This window comes from Salvia splendens, chromosome 16, assembly GCF_004379255.2.
Source record: "Salvia splendens isolate huo1 chromosome 16, SspV2, whole genome shotgun sequence".
Classification (NCBI taxonomy): Eukaryota; Viridiplantae; Streptophyta; class Magnoliopsida; order Lamiales; family Lamiaceae; genus Salvia; species Salvia splendens.
In genome coordinates this window covers 5,213,767-5,230,390 of record NC_056047.1, presented here as the reverse complement: position 1 = coordinate 5,230,390, position 16,624 = coordinate 5,213,767, and the positions used below count along the sequence as shown (strand labels likewise).

Genomic DNA, 16,624 nt, shown 5'->3' with positions numbered 1-16,624 from the left:
CTGTTGCCTGATTGTGCGCTTTTATAGACTCTTTAACATTTTTTTTTTTGGGCTTGAGCTTTTCTTATTATGCACAAAACATTTTAGTTACTACCTTGGAAAAATAAGTTATTTTCATTCGCAATATATGGCATATATTCAGCACTCAAAACTAAATTCAGTTAGAAACTTAATAAAGTAATTTCTAATAATAATCTGGGTTAATTTACCACTCATAATGTTGCATTTGTTTTTCTCACCACGAAAATAATGATGAAGAAATGCATCAAGTACAGAAGCAAAGAAAAAGTGTTGGTCTTTTTTTAGTCTTTGCAAAAACAAAATTATTGGATAATGGTAATGGGAAGGTGACCAAAACCACTATCAATCTCTAAGCTACTTTTATTGAGATTCTCACATTCCTCATTAAATTTATATTAAATTTTGGGATTTTATTGAATGGCCAAATTCAGGGAATGTTGGATTCCCCCTCTGTCCTTCGCCATTAACTGTTCAAAAAATTGTAATTCCCAAAGTGAAAAAAATAAAATACCATTACATAAAGTTTACAGAGATAATGACAAAATTATCTTGTACTTACCCCCAAATTTACTATTTTCCATGAAATAATATGTCTACCTAGTGAATCAATGGCCCATGTAGATACTTGGATTTATTTTGTCTGGGCATTATTTATTAAATTTTTAATTTCTTTTGTCTTGATTAACTCACTAAAAAATTGAAATCTTGACAAAGATTTTGTTGAACACCTTAAGTTTAGATGATGTTATTGTAATATTCATCCCATCTTTTTTTTAAGTAAATTATTATTTTCCTTGAGAAGCACCTGACCCGTGACAGCATGCTAGTTTCCTTTATACAAACACAAAAGACTGAGCAACTTTCTTTCTTGGACTGCCAGAAAATGAATCTCCTTCCAAGAATTCATATTATCACAACCTCAGCCATTGCTGAACCTCATCTCCTTCCCCATTTGCAGTAAACAGGTTTTATAGCATTCCCTTTTTGTCTATTTTCCAATGGAAACGCCAAGAAAGAGTGAGGTAGCGGTTTGGGCAGTCGTGTTCCTTTGCTTTTGGACCTCTGCAAACGGTTTGCTTTCCGCAAAAGGTGTCAACTTTGAAGGTAAGAAAATGTCCCAGAGATTAAAAATGCTGTCTTGATGCTCGCTTTAAGGGTGTTGTATCTTCAAATAGTGTGTTTAATTTAATTTCTGTGGTTTGTGCAGTGCAAGCTTTGATGGGGATTAAAGCTGCTTTGAGGGATCCTCATGGGGTTCTTGATAATTGGGATGGTGATGCTGTTGATCCATGTAGCTGGACTATGGTCACTTGTTCCTCTCAGAATCTTGTGATTGGCTTGTAAGAATTTCTGATTATAGATTTCTCAAAAAATTGGAGGATTTAAGAAAAAATTGCTTCTTTCTTTTTTTGGGTTAATTTGGTTAATAGGTTGTTGTTTGGTGCAGAGGGAGTCCTAGTCAGAATTTATCTGGCACTCTGTCTCCTAGCATTGGGAACTTGACTAATCTTCAGATAATGTGAGTGCATAATGAATGTTTGAGATTGATATTGACGTTTGGCACATTTTCTTGATTATAGTTGTTAGCAAGGAATTTGATTTATGTTGGATGTGTTGTAGATTGTTGCAGAACAATAACATAACGGGACCGATTCCATCCGAGCTTGGGAAGCTGTTGAGGCTTCAAACGCTTGATCTTTCGAATAATCTGTTTAGGGGCAGCATTCCTCCCTCTTTAGGCCTCTTGAAAACTCTTCAGTACATGTGAGAATCGAGCTTCGAATTCTTAGGAAAAATCGTAGGGTGATAAAATGTTTTGAGGTCTAATGGTGTGTGTGTGTGTTGCTATCTATATCAGGAGGCTCAACAACAACAGTCTCTTTGGAGAGATTCCAATGTCACTTACCAATTTGACTCAGCTTTCATTAGTGTAAATAACATCCCTTTTCCTTCTTCCATTTGCTGATCCATTTCTGTGGATAATGTATTTTTGATGTTTTTCTGTGTTGATTTCAGGGACTTGTCTTACAACAACATGAGCGGCCCTGTGCCTCGTTTCCCTTCAAAGACGTTCAAGTAAGATATATGCTGTTTCGATCTTTTGTGTCTGCTTTTGTTGCAAGAAGTGGAACTTAGTGTATGCATTGTCTTGTTGTGATTGCAGTGTAATTGGGAACCCCTTGATATGTAACAGAGGCTTCGAACCTCAATGTGCTGGTGGCGTAGCACTGATGCCGATGTCCATGACCTTAAACACTACACAAAGTATGATGCAAAATTCTTATGTTATTGTTCAAATCTTGCATATATGTGTATGTGTCTGTTTATCCTTACATGGTTATCTCAGCAGCTCTTACCTCTTCCAAATCGAAATATCGCAAGCTTTCCCTTGTGATTGGGACGAGCGTGGCAGCCATCTGTCTGCTTGCTGCTGGATTCGGGCTGTTTTTCTGGAGAAGACAGAGGCGTAAGCAGCAAAGGTTCTTTGATGTTAATGGTATGAACCCGAGTCCTCATCTTCAAAAGCAGGCTAGCCTAGTTGAGATTTTGAATTGATGACATATCGTATCCATATTCTCAGATCGTGAGCACGAGGAAGTCTCACTCGGGAACCTGAGGAGGTTCCACTTCAGGCAGCTGCAGCTCGCAACGAACAACTTCAGCAGCAAGAACATCCTAGGAAAAGGCGGCTTTGGCAACGTCTACAAGGGCTATCTCCAAGATGGCACAGCCGTGGCTGTGAAGCGCCTCAAAGACGGAAGCACAGCAGGCGGGGAGAGACAGTTCCAAACAGAAGTCGAGATGATCAGCCTAGCTGTCCATCGAAACCTCCTCAGACTGTACGGTTTTTGCATGACAGAGACCGAGAAACTCCTGGTGTACCCCTACATGTCGAATGGCAGCGTAGCTTCTCGCCTCAAAGGTAAAAATAAAATAAAATTCATGCTTGATTGATCGATCAATCATGTATGCTAATGGCACTTGATGAACTGAGCAGCCAAGCCGGTCCTAGACTGGAGCACGAGGAAGCGGATCGCCCTAGGAGCTGCAAGGGGGCTGCTGTACCTCCACGAGCAATGTGACCCGAAGATAATCCACAGAGATGTCAAGGCAGCAAACATACTCCTCGACGACTACTGTGAGGCGGTGGTGGGTGATTTCGGGTTGGCAAAGCTCCTAGACCATCAGGACTCACATGTCACCACTGCTGTCCGTGGCACAGTCGGCCACATAGCCCCGGAGTACCTCTCGACGGGCCAGTCCTCTGAGAAGACCGACGTCTTTGGATTCGGAATCCTTCTCCTTGAACTCATCACTGGACAAAGAGCACTACAGTTTGGCAAATCAGCTAATCAGAAGGGAGCTGTTCTTGATTGGGTAAGCCACACTATATACTACTCACATTCAAGTAGAAAAAAAAACACTATACTACATCTTAAATCTTGTTAAGAAAGTCTTAAACATTGTAACCATAAATGATCACAGGTCAAGAATCTTCACCAAGACAAGAAGCTCGAAGATCTCATCGACAAAGATCTCAAGAACAACTATGATAGAATCGAGCTAGAGGAGATAGTGAAAGTGGCATTGCTGTGCACTCAATATCTTCCCGGGCTGAGGCCTAAGATGTCGGAGGTTGTTCGCATGCTTGAAGGCGATGGGCTAGCGGAGAGATGGGAGGCATCTCAGAGAGTAGAGTCACACAAGTTCAAGACACAGGAGCTGTCGTCGTCAGAGAGATATTCGGACCTGACCGATGATTCGTCGTTGCTTGCACAGGCTATAGAGCTCTCTGGTCCAAGATGAGAAACAACTGCTTGTGGTTTTGATCATCACACTTCTCAAAGGGGAAGTTCACAGAGAGATTTAAAAAAAGGCTATTAAATTTGAAAGCCAAGTTTTCTTTATGTTTGAAAATAGCATAGCAAAGATGTAAGCTGCAGAAATGGTTTGGTGTTTCCTCATTACTGTATAGGGTAGCTTTTCTTTTTCTCTTATGCATGAGAGTGATTTTGTAAGTTGGAGTGTTGATTCTTTTTTCTTTTTTGTTATATTTATGGAAGTAATATAAACCATTACTTTTTTTATTTTGTCTAAATATCAATTTATGTTCGTCTCAACAGAACGATAAATTAAACCAATGTACAGTTCAGAAAATCTCTATTTTATTGATTAAGATTCACAAAATATTAGTAGAGAACACATAAAAGTGAACAAATTTAAACTTTATATCATCAAAATTATTGTAATATTAAAAAAGGAAAATCAAATAGAGAAGTGAAGAAAACAACTTTTACTGTTAGTCTTTTTATTTAGACTCTCAAAAATCAGAATTCCCAAATTGAAGAAACCCTTTCTCCTTCCCCACCGCCGATTTCTGCACATCCACCGATCCTCTACTGGCGCCGCTCGCCATTCTCATTTCTTCTCCTCGGCTGTCGTCTACTGATCAGCATCTCCACTGCTCGTCCCACCGCGCTTCAGCTACATTGCAGGTATATTACAAGAATATAGATTTGTTGGATTTTATCGTATCGTGGAAATTCAGAATCATGTTTTGTAAGAGATGAGCTCGAGCTCAGTCCGTCTTAGCATAAAGTGCTTTTTCTCGAGCTCGGGTAATAATTAACATACTAATTTTTCACGGGCACGGGCTGAGCTCGATTTCATTATGTTTGGCTAAAACCCTAAATTAACGGTTCAACCCTGACGTTCCATGTGCTTCATAGTTTCTTTGGACTTTAGGATATTAACTCACTTGACTGTACTGAGTTTATGTACGTGTACATCAGATCAATTTAGAGAGAATTTGGGGATCAAGATGGAATGCGTGGTGCAGGGAATTATAGAGACTAAGGTAAGTTAAAGTATAATCTTTTTCTGTGATTGTAGTAGAATATTTGACTACTATGTTTATTTCACTGCTTGAACTTGAACTAATTTGCCAATATTTTCCGAATTCTGTTGTTTTCCTGCATTTTGTGATTATGATGATGAACTTAAACTTTGGGAATGTGGATGAATTGTGGACTCTTATAGGACTGCTTTTTCCAGTTTTGCTATTTTCACCTTTTAAAAGCTTTGGGTTTTTTTTGCCTTAATTTTAATTTGTCTTCATCTCCTGGAATATAGTTTTCATCTTTTTTGACACATTAGTTAACATCACACTATTTCTCAGCATGTTGAAGCCCTGGAAATTCTTCTTCAAGGACTTTGTGGCGTTCACCGAGAGAGTTTAGAGGTTCATGAATTGTGCTTGAAAAGTGTACCGAACCTAGGTATAAATCATTCTGTTTTATTTTACTTACAGCTAACCATGGTTATACATAATTGCAATGTCCTTGGCCTTGTACTCAATATTTTATACTTGCACTTAGTATGTCTCATAACTTCTTAGCAAGTTGAATGTCTCTAATGGATAGCTTAATTTATACTAGTATTTCTGTTATTCCTGTTCTTTCTCTCCATTAGGATTGGTATCATCAGAAGTCCGACTTCTATGTGACCTTGCGAAGCCTGAACCCACATGGTAGGAATCGAGGGTCTTCCACCAAGTGCATTTATGTTATCAGCTAAGAAAAATTTGTAATGAATATCATTTAATGTGCAGGACTGTCCGACACATTGGTGGTGCTATGAGGGGTGCTGGCGCTGAGCAAATTTCGGTGCTTGTAAGGACTATGGCAGAAAGTAAAGTAAGCAAAAATGCTCTCCGCTTATTCTATGCTCTTGGATACAAATTAGACCATGAGCTGCTGAGAGTAGGATTTTCCTTCCAATTCCAAAGAGGTACTCAGATAACAGTGGCAGTATCCTGTGTAAATAAGATGCCGAAACTTCATGCAACTGACGATGCTGTGCCTGTTACACCTGGTATCCAGCTGGTTGAAGTAACAGCCCCTGCATCATCAGAGAACTATACTGAGATTGTTGCGGCTGTATCATCTTTTTGTGAATACCTAGCACCGTAAGTTCATAAACTATCTCTTATTCTTCTGCTAAAAACGTTCGAGTGTGAACTTTGCAGTCCTAAGCTATTCGGTGCTTCTTGGGTGTGTCACAAATCAAACAAGTTTAATTATGGTACATGTAGTAATTCTAGAGCTGATCACCACACCTTATGAAAGGTGGGTCAGCTATTGTCTTAGTTTTGGGAACTGGCTAGAGTTAATTGAACCCAAAGGCACGGACTCATGATATGTATACCACCAACCCCCAGTAAATTAAGTAATATTTCTTCCTTCATCCCCACATGCCATTTTCCGGTTCAAAATTGTTTTCTGTTAGTTGGAAGTGCAAAGAGATTCTTAATCGTGTTTACTTAATTAGAGCTTTTGTAAGTAAGTTCGACTGCTTTGTGGTCTCTAAGGTTTTACTGGAATATGACCTTACAATATGTACAATGTTCCATTTTCAGACTGCTCCATCTATCAAAACCTGGTGTATCAACTGGAGTTGTTCCCACAGCTGCTGCAGCGGCTGCGTCTCTAATGTCAGATGGCGGAGGCACAACGCTGTAATGGAGTTAAGGTACTTCAAATTATGAACAGCATATATGTTTGAAATCATTTGTAAATTGCAACCATTCCATTCTAATTGTCAGAGTTGTCTTAGTTGATCTAATGTGTGTAGGGAAATGGTTGAAGTCCCTTTTCTTTGCCCCTGCTGTTTTTATTCAAGAAATGATACATTTAAAGAGAGGCCCTGTCTACCACGTTAATTATTCTATTTTAAAAAAAATGAATCAAGTGTTACTGTGATGGTGATGGATTCAAGATCATTTGAAAATATTTGTGTACTAATTATATTTCAGCAAACATCATACTTATAGCAGTTTGTTTTTTTTATTACACTAAAATGGGAAATAAATGTATAGTCTACGCTAAACCCAAAAAAAGAAAAATGTTTAAATCGGATATTAGAGTTTTAAATCATCTAATAAAGTATCAATAATGGTTTTTCATTTACGTTTATCAGTTGGAGCTTACAAGGGTAAGCGTCTTTTCAATTAAGTTACGCTTCTTCATCGCCTTCATGACACGTTTCGCTTGCTCTTATGTCAACTCCAAAAACAACGGAACGCAGCAAAAGGGTGTTTGCTCTTAATGTCAAATCTGAAAACAACAAAGGGTATAGTCGACGCTGTTCAGACTTCAGCGTGAGGCGACGCTTTGACTAGAGGAAGTCTAGTAATTCATCACATTTAAGTTAAATTGACATTTTTATTTTTATTTTTATTTTTATTTTATTTTTTTTGTACTGGCCAACGTGAGGGAGCTTATAAGCAGATGTCCATGGTATTAAAAAAAATTCTTTCTGGTTTTATTTTGGCGTTAGTTTTAGTAGATTGTTATATTGATCATCAGTATGCTATTGGTTGGATTAGAAATATTTATAAAAATATGTCCTTAAGAATTAATAAAGATTACGGTATATGATTTAGTTGTTTATAATGATAACGAGAGGGATTTATGTTGATATGCCAAAGACTCTAGATTCAACAATATTTTTTCAGTATTTCTTTTCTTTTATAGGAGAATATAATAAGAGATTTCATATCTCCACTATATGCATCTAATAAACGATTAAACCACCTCAATTGTGGCAATATTGTTATTTTTTGATGAATATAAATTAATTTCCCACTTACATATGTTGGGTCTGTTTACTTGGCGTCTGAAAACTGGAAAAAGAATCTGTTATATGTCCATTTATATTAAAATAAATGAATTAATATTGAAGAAGATGGAGTCTTCCAAAAATAAAAAGATAATAACAAAATGTGGTTTTGAGTCCAAATCAATCAACAAGAATTTGACAAATCCAGAATGATAACTATTTTGTCTACTAGTAGCGCACATTGTTAATTTTTATGTTGTTGGTTCTTCTGTTAAAGACATCAAAGGTCAATAAAATTGACCTGTGAAAGAAAAAAATTGACAAAGAAAATGTTGGTTTTGAGTCAAAATCAACGAGAATTTGGTAAACCTAATGATTTCTATTTGTTTTGGATTAATGTGATTATTAAGAATTGATTTATCATATGATGTCACATTAATGTGAATTGAATTCATTTTTTGTGATAATTTCCCCTAATTTTAATTTTGTATGAAAGGTTTTTCTAATTGATAATGTATTGACACAAACCATCACATAATATATTTATATTTTTGTTTTTTGAGTCATAAAGGAATCACTCAAATTGGTTATTAATATCGACACGAAATGGAATGTCTAGTGGAATTACATCGAAGGCATACGATACAATAATTAAATAGTGAGACATGATTTATGCGTCACGTCATTTCCAAATAATTTGTGTTACAAATAAGTCAAAGGTAATAATTCTTGTAAATGAAATATTACTACAACGTTTTCTATGGGCAACAAGCACAATGAATTTAGGGGACTCACACTTTTCATTAATTGCATTACTAATTTTTTTGTCCGTTTACAAAACCCTCTAAAGTTAAAAAAATAAATAAATGTGTGCATCCCCTTTTTTCAATAAAATCAAAAAGCTCATACCACTCAATAGAACCGTGTGTACATTTAATCAATACAAGACAAATAAAACAAATGTCAAGACCCTTATAACAAAATAAAGGCTAGACAAAGACGACAATAATAATTTCTTATTTACATTTATAATAAGATTATTTGATGGAGAAGAAGCGTTTTATTAACTTAGTTTTGGAGTTAGGATTTGAAATAATCCGTATTTGTTTATTTTCAAGGTTTCATTTTTAAATAAGAATTTTTAAATGGCAGAAGCACGTCATTAGAATATTTCTAATTTTTGTTTAGTGTAATATTTTCTACTTTGCATGTCGTCATTATATTTTTGATTCGATGAATCCGACCTTTTTTATATTACTAGAATTTAGAAGATCCTTAAAATATTCGCTGTTTAAACAAGTGGCCCATTATTATTCAATTCAATAAAGGAAAATATTTATAATTTTATTAGTTTAAGAAATTTTTCATCAAATTCTACACCGCTCAAATCCGCCGCCGTTTGACAGTTCAGTTGCTTCATGATGAGAATTGTAAAAAATAGAGGCGGCCAAATTATGGCCAACCATAAATTAATTAAATAATAAAAAAATTGATTTTTTTTCAAATTTTTGATTTAATACTACTTGATTTTACTTTTATATCATCTTCATTATATGTTGCTCAACATGTTAGTGTTGCTCTTTCGTAGTTTTTGCTCAACTTATTACTAATGTCATTTCTTGATTGTTGTTCAACATATACACTAATTCGTGATATTAATGTGTTTTACGTAATGAAATTCAAAGATAAGTATCAACTCACAAGTCCATTCACACACATATAAGTTTATATCGGTAATTCTAATTTTTTTTATACATGTAAATGGACTAAATTAACTCTTTATGGCCGGCCACATTATGGCCATTTAGCATCACTCAAAAATATAATACTCCTTCCCTCCAATATTACTTGCATTTTTCATTTAGACCATAAATTTAGGGTTGACTTTTCAGTGTAATTAAATTAGAATTTGAAAAGTAACGAGACATCATTTAATAAATAAGCTCTTAATTTAATCTAGCATATTAATTAAATACATTAATTCTAACTTTAACTAAAAATAATATAAGTAGTTTGTGATAGTCGAAATGAAACAATGCAAGTAACATAGTACGGAGGAAATACTAGTTATGATTTAGGTGTAAATTCAAAGCCACAGTCCTATACTTTATACTCCTACAAGAAACATTATTTTAGTTATCTCAAATTGTTACTTTTGTAACTGCCCCAGTCCAAATTAATGCCAATGACTTTGATGTTACTAGTAGTACTCCACTATTTAAGCTGTTAGTAATATTTATTTTTTTCTTTTTTTTTCTTACATACTATAGGCCGTGGACCGTGGTGATGTAATGAAAGCAATGCTATGATTATCTTTTATTATTATGTTTTTTGCCACACCTCTCGTGCACAAGTGTGAGGTCTTGAGAAGTGGACTTCTGATAGATAGTGGGTTAAGCCCTCCTCCTTAGCGGATCACTGTGTACTATGATTTAACACTCCTTACAATACTATCGGATCGGGATGTAGGGATCCTTAGGGTTGGAGTTTGAACCTTTTCGTATGAATTGAAAGTAATGAAAGCAAAATAAAATATTGCATCATAATTATTGTTATGGAATATGAAAGAAAGAGTAAGGAAATCTCCTAATTAAAGCTTAACCAAACGAGGCTGGATTTATTTATTTAATTTAATTTTTTGTAACGAGGCTGGAATCTACTATTTGGCTGAGTCACCGATAATATCCATACACGCTTTTTGAGATTTTTTATAATTTTTTATAGTAATAAATTCTTTTATGTGTTACAAAATGTTCAAGTTAAAAGAGGATAAACAAAATGCAATACTAGTGGAACAAAAACAAGTCAAAATAGAAACATCGACAAAAATAATATCCAAGAAAAAAAATTATTGAAAAAAAATGTAGTAGCAAAAGCTAAAAATAAAAAAAAAAAGCACACGTGTTGATGTCAACCGCTAATCACATAAGTAGAAATGCGTAATTTCGTAACAACTAATGCCTAAAGAGAAACTACATATAACAACACATGACAAAGAACCCACCTCCAGCCACACGACTTAAAAGATCACAAAAATAAAGCACAAAACTAAAAAGATCACAAAAGCAACAAAAATACACAAAATATCGAATTATCACAAAAGCAAATACTAATAGAAAACCTTAAAAGCAAACAATAACTAAACTTCCGAAGTTACAATTAATTAATTACAGATAAAAAGATGGGATTGTTGTCCAATTAGCCGTTGTATTTCACATTTTTGGGAGGAAAAGCAGCATAATATATACTGTATTTATTAAAGGATTGGGCATGAAGAATTATTTGGCATGTATTCCCGAAGACGTTTAGTCTAAACGAGGCTGCAATTTTTCATTTTTTAAAATTATTTGCAGCTCTTCTATGTTATAAATATAGGATTCATTTTTTTGCTTTCTAGTGGGGGAAGTTGACACGATCATGATTTGAGTCATCCGTTTAGTATTATTTTTAAGAAAAGGGGTGACGATTTTAAAATATTTGTTGCTTTTGTAGCACTATGTAACATATAAATATTAAAAGATCATATCTATAAAATTACCACTTTTTGTAATTAAGCACTTTATAGTTTATAACATGTTAGCATTATTGTCACTTTACATGTATATTATTTCGATTTTAATAGTGTACTTCATAAATTAAGTATTATTTGTATCAAATATATTAATTTTACTATGTATTCGGTGGTACAAAGAAAGGTGTACAAAGAGAAGTATTAATTGTTTCAAAGAAGAAGAATATATAAAATGAAATGTTTATCACGTGATGTTGTTGGATTGCGTAATTTTTTAGGAACGCAGTTTTGCTATCTCAGGTGTGAATTGTAGTAGTAATATACATCGTCTTCTCTCTTTCTTCTTCTTTATTTATTTATTTATATATTTTGTTCATTTTAATACTCAATCCAACATAACATAGCATCAACTTGGAGTCTTGAAAACAACCATTATTGAATTGTTAACTCATTACTAAACTTTTTTGTTGTGTAGATAATGAAAAATATCATTAAAATATGTGTAAAAATACTATTCCGTGAAAAACAATCATAAATCATAATCATGAATATGTGTGTAGATTACATTTATTAACATAAACAAGTTTTTTATTAAGTCATTTATATATCTATATAGCATAAAGGAGTACTATGAATTTCCAATGGAATTGTGATTCAAATGTAAATATGATATTAGAACTCACGATCATTATTTCATTAAATTAACGAAGTGATGATATTTATTATGCATCGATCCTCATGATCTAAGAATGATTTCAGGAAACTATCCTAAACCATCCGATTTATTACAGAAATTGTATTGGAAAAGAAAGTAAAATTGGAGTTGCTGGATTTGAAAGATAAAGTAAAGAAAAGACAATAATTTTGCACATCTCGTTAACGGAACCCTCCATGTCTCGTCATACTTGCATATTTTAAGCCTTATTTTGAGTGGGAAAAATAGTCCATTTTATTTCAACATATTTCTTCTGGAAAACGAAGCTTAATGGGCAGTGACTCAGCTTCAACACTCCCTATATTTGATATAGTACGAATCAAGTAAAACCTTTTACTACTATAAAACAAATTGAACTAATCAGAATTAATATACTAATGGTAACATACTTGAATACTTTAGCCAGCTCAACTACCCAAACTTTATCCATTTTGTTCAAAATTTGCATTACTTTTTTTTTAATCCTTTTTGCTCGCAAAAGTCATATTATAACTATATTTTGCGAGGAATGGATCATCGATCACAATTCATTATGAGTTACTTTAGACATGAATATCGTCTTACGGAACGATCCGCCAGACTATGTAGCGTAGTTGGCAACGGAGAGGCAGATCTTGCTGCAATGAGCCTGAGTTTGAATCCCACTGCTGTCGTGTAGTTGTTTCCATCTCTCAGGCACAAGTGTGAGGCATTAGGAAATGGGCTTCTGACAGCCAGTGGGTTAAGGTCTCCCCCTTAACGGGCTACTGCGTACCCTGATTGAACCCCCTCACATGATGTCGGGCTGGAATGTGGGGGCCGGCAAAGCGATGGAATTGCTTTTTTTGCTGCAATAAAAGGCGCCTCACTATTAAGTCATTTCATAAAGTACTATGAACATGTCATCGATCACAAGCTTGCTCTAAACATGTCTACGTTTTGTGAATCTTGACATGTTATTTAATAAAATTCATACATATATTTATTTTAGGATTTGAGATATAATTTCACGTGGCGAAATTTGAAGTTTTTGGATTTCAATTTGATTGAAGTGATGAATCATGAAAATAACTGTGTCCAACTTTTAAAGTGGAGAGAAAAATAATGAATTTGGGAGGCAAATCAAAATGGGTAAAGTGGCCGGCAGATAGGTGGATGGCCAAGTTACACTGTAACAGCTACTATACTCACATTATTCAAACTAATAATAATATAATGTCAAATAATATACCATTTGTTCATTAATACACGTTTATTAAATTGTAATTTTAATTTTGTTACAGTATTATCTTAATACACAGTCAGTATACAATAACATCACAATATTGTTTTGTAAGAATATGAAGATCATATTATTAATTATATAAAAATATCTGTAATGATTGCAATTGTTTGTTTTATTTATTTACAATATATACATATCTAGTCTTTATTTTTAGAAGTGCCTCAGTTTGGAATTTGATACTCCTATACTACGCTGATTGAAGTCTTATATGAGTACTTGTCACAAAAAATCAGAAAAATATAAGAAATAAGAAGAAAAAAACAATAAAATAAACACCTGATCGCATCTTAATAATAGAATCACAATTCTCAATTCTTATATACTCATTTTTTCACCTAATTAATAAAATTAGTTAATTTCTTCTTCTTTCGAGGATTTGGTATTTAATTTTCAGTTCACAGCTCATATTTTTTAAATTAGTAATCATTTCATTGAATAAATTTGGAGAATCTCTTGTCACACGGTTAGATATCATATTCACTATTCAGTTAGTTCTACACAATACAGAAGCAAGGACATATCTGCAATCACATAATCATAAAAGTATTCTCCTAATTATTCCATTTTCACAATTGAGGAGTCGTAAATAGCAATTATATCAGCCACATTTATGTACTACTACATGTTTTAGTAGTTAATTAGGATTAACTCAATAATATCAGTAGTCTATTTCCGATAACCAAAAACAAAAGACCCAATTACAAATTAAAATTTCAACATAACAAGTACACACCAAGAATTTATAGCTTTTAATTTCTCTCTATGTAATAGGAATATTTATTACAAGATGAAGATTGTAAAAATAAAGAAAGGGTAATTGAAGTATTTCCCACTATACATAAATATATAGACGCAGGCAGCAGCTGTCTATAAAAGAGGTCATCTCTTCCTCCCATCTCGCCCACCCACCAACTCTCACTCACAAATCAATCTAGAGAGAGAAAGTGAGAAAGAAATGAGGAGTCCACCCCAAGTTTCTTCAAACCAAGAATTCTGGCATTGGAGCTCTCCTCTGCCATACCTCTTTGTGGGATTAGGCCTCATGATTTTACTCATCACCGTCGCCCTAATCATCCTCGCCTGCTCATTCCGCAGGCGCTCCACCTCCGACGACAAGGCGCCGCCTCCCCCCGCCGCCCCCGCCGTCGCCGACAACACCCCCAAAATCGTCGTCATCATGGCCGGAGACGACAACCCCACCCACCTCGCTATTCCCATGCCACCTCAAACCTGCCTTTGCAATGTCTGAATTCATTTCAGAACAATTTTGTAGGAAAATTTTGGTTTACATTTTGTCTTTATTTCGTCTCGCTTTGTAATAATTGCTTGAGGCTTCCTTCCGTTTTTTTTTGTATTTGATCTTCGGGAATGTAATCTGATAAATGAGCATAAATATATGAGTTTCTCAAGAAGCTTTTCACTAATTACTCTTACTCTCTCTTTTGTTAATCTTCTCATTGCTTTAATTGGGTTCTGGAATTTTGGCTGTGTTCTTGAAATCAATTTGTACAGTTGTATTTGACGATATGTGTAATTTAGTTTAAATAAGATTAATTGGGAGGGTTTAGTGAGTAGCAGAATTATGAACAGTGTGAAAGTAAAAAAATTGCTATGTATTGAATTGATGAATTCAGAATTGTATTTGGTAGAGAATTGAATTAAAAGGGATACAGAATCATTTCTGTATTTGTGGTAAATTAAAGTTAAAAGTTATGATAATTAACCCAAACTATAGATTAATATACTATTCATTACTGAATTTGAAGCTACTATACTTTGTTCTCTCTTTTTTCATGACCTCTCATTTTCTGAAGATAAACCAAACATGTCTAATCATGAGTACGCATAACACTTCAGTTCTTGACACGACACAGAATTGGTTCTTGTAATGAATACAAATCAAATGAGGAATTTCATTATCCAATTGGTACGAGTCGAATATTTAATCGAGATGAATATTGTTATGTTTTAATCTAATTAATTAACTTTATTGAGTCTTAAAAAAGTAGCTTGGAATAAATCATATCATAATAATAATAGCTGTAATTATGATCTGCGCGCGGCGACTAGAATATGATTCCAACACAATATTACTAATAAAAGTGGAAAGGGATCGGAGAGCTACTATCTTCTATTTAGGCCTTTTTCTTCAATGAAACTGAAACTTCACCTCACAAATTATTTCTGCTTTTTTTTTTCAGGTAGAATCATCAAAGAATAAATATTTTGCATCCATGGCCATCATCATACACAGGAAATAGAATTTAATATTATGTAAAGTCGCATTCAATTGTGATGAATCGAAATATTAATTACCCCTCTTATTTTACCAAGTGCCTTTTAATTTAGAGATAGAGTCCAGTTAATAAATTGCGTTTGCCAACTGAGAATATGTTATTGTTATTAATTAATTGTAAAAATAGTGAAATGGTCATAAAAACAATTTGCTTTTGTTTAAACTTGTAAAATTAGGGCAAAATCGGTGTACCATGGGATGCGGCGGATCGAGCACGCAAAGAATTAATGATGAGTTGAGAGAATTTGTTTTGTTTTGTTTTGTTTTTATCTTATTAAATAAAAAGAGGGTGGGAAGTGGCTGCTTTGCCTTTAACTTAACCATTTATTATTTCTATGCATTTTCCATTTCAGACACACTGAGTAATGGGAATTGGGAGACACTTGCTCTCTCTCTCTCTCTCTCTCTCTCTCTCTCTCTCTCTCTCACACACACACACACACACACACACACACACACACACACACACTTGTATTAAATGGCACTTCAAATATGAACAAATCCAGTGGATGCACACAGTCACAAAGACGCAAAATCTTGATAGGATTGTCAGCCTTTCTTCCTCGTTGCTGCCTTTGGTTATTATTAATCGATTTTTTTGAACATATGATTAATGAGAATTATGAGGCCCATGTCAAAATTGGGTTCATGCATGTCTTCAATATTCATCAGATCACAAAAAATTAAAGATGTACAACTACAATTCAAGTAGTGCCATTTTTTCTTCTATTGAAATTTTTTGAGATCAAATGTGGTATTTTGATTTGCTTAGAAATTGCAAAGGGGGTGTTTAATTATTTTTGCCAATAGTGACGTGACTTCACGAAATTAAATGGATAAATCACTTTTTTTTTTAATTTAAGCCTGTTACTTTTAACAGTATGGAATCGATATTTAGGGAATGCACTAAATCAAAGTCTAATTTTTAGAATTTGGTTTCGTAATATTCTTCAATTTGCATTAACATTAATTGACATTCGGTATTTTTAGGCTCGTAGCACTAATTCCCACGACAAATATATTAAGTACAACCATTATATTAATATTCACATTTTACTTTTTTAATAGGCTCTATTTATGGAAGAAATGAACTTATATATTCTTCTTGATTATTTTCGATTTCTTCCGATACTCCCCCTAAAGTCGAGTATCGGGATTTTTTTTACATTTATCTTGTATTGATTTTCAATCTGAATT

At 34.0% G+C, this 16,624-nt stretch overlaps 3 protein-coding genes across 8 annotated transcripts; all 3 read left to right on the top strand.

Annotated features, from left to right (window-relative positions):
• The first annotated feature begins 797 nt into the window (after positions 1-797).
• Positions 798-4,109, top strand: LOC121769983 (protein NSP-INTERACTING KINASE 1-like). Of its 2 annotated transcripts, none has more exons than XM_042166769.1 (11): positions 798-1,125; positions 1,229-1,361; positions 1,469-1,540; positions 1,642-1,785; positions 1,880-1,951; positions 2,038-2,097; positions 2,186-2,286; positions 2,369-2,518; positions 2,603-2,944; positions 3,020-3,399; positions 3,508-4,109. In XM_042166769.1, exons 1-11 carry the CDS (start codon positions 1,020-1,022, stop codon positions 3,826-3,828), a joined length of 1,881 nt encoding a protein of 626 aa, XP_042022703.1. In that variant the 5' UTR covers positions 798-1,019; the 3' UTR covers positions 3,829-4,109. The 2 variants fall into 2 exon arrangements, with proteins under 2 accessions (XP_042022703.1, XP_042022704.1); XM_042166770.1 differs by having other exon boundaries at positions 799-1,125; positions 2,372-2,518.
• Positions 4,110-4,322: 213 nt separating this feature from the next.
• On the top strand, positions 4,323-7,347 carry LOC121772698 (mediator of RNA polymerase II transcription subunit 18). Of its 5 annotated transcripts, none has more exons than XM_042169894.1 (7): positions 4,323-4,517; positions 4,815-4,879; positions 5,201-5,300; positions 5,494-5,551; positions 5,633-5,989; positions 6,440-6,552; positions 7,108-7,347. In XM_042169894.1, exons 2-6 carry the CDS (start codon positions 4,844-4,846, stop codon positions 6,540-6,542), a joined length of 654 nt encoding a protein of 217 aa, XP_042025828.1. In that variant the 5' UTR covers positions 4,323-4,517; positions 4,815-4,843; the 3' UTR covers positions 6,543-6,552; positions 7,108-7,347. The 5 variants fall into 5 exon arrangements, with proteins under 5 accessions (XP_042025828.1, XP_042025826.1, XP_042025825.1 ...); XM_042169892.1 differs by having other exon boundaries at positions 7,000-7,347; XM_042169891.1 differs by lacking the exon at positions 7,108-7,347 and adding an exon at positions 6,655-6,718.
• Positions 7,348-14,086: 6,739 nt separating this feature from the next.
• LOC121771987 (protein GLUTAMINE DUMPER 6-like) lies at positions 14,087-14,380 on the top strand. The gene has a single exon (XM_042168893.1). The coding sequence runs from the start codon at positions 14,087-14,089 to the stop codon at positions 14,378-14,380; it is 294 nt and encodes a 97-aa protein (XP_042024827.1).
• The last annotated feature ends 2,244 nt before the right edge of the window (positions 14,381-16,624 follow it).

What these genes read in the sequence shown, in the direction of transcription:
- LOC121771987 (XM_042168893.1), top strand. Translation starts at nt 14,087, where the DNA reads ATGAGGAGTCCACCCCAAGTTTCTTCAAACCAAGAATTCTGGCATTGG.
- LOC121769983 (XM_042166769.1), top strand. Translation starts at nt 1,020, where the DNA reads ATGGAAACGCCAAGAAAGAGTGAGGTAGCGGTTTGGGCAGTCGTGTTC. An exon ending in TTCCCTTCAAAGACGTTCAA is followed by an intron (nt 2,098 to 2,185) that starts GTAAGATATATG and finishes TTGTGATTGCAG; the next exon opens with TGTAATTGGGAACCCCTTGA. An exon ending in CGTAGCTTCTCGCCTCAAAG is followed by an intron (nt 2,945 to 3,019) that starts GTAAAAATAAAA and finishes TGAACTGAGCAG; the next exon opens with CCAAGCCGGTCCTAGACTGG.
- LOC121772698 (XM_042169894.1), top strand. Translation starts at nt 4,844, where the DNA reads ATGGAATGCGTGGTGCAGGGAATTATAGAGACTAAG. An exon ending in GAAAAGTGTACCGAACCTAG is followed by an intron (nt 5,301 to 5,493) that starts GTATAAATCATT and finishes TCTCTCCATTAG; the next exon opens with GATTGGTATCATCAGAAGTC. An exon ending in TTTTGTGAATACCTAGCACC is followed by an intron (nt 5,990 to 6,439) that starts GTAAGTTCATAA and finishes TTCCATTTTCAG; the next exon opens with ACTGCTCCATCTATCAAAAC.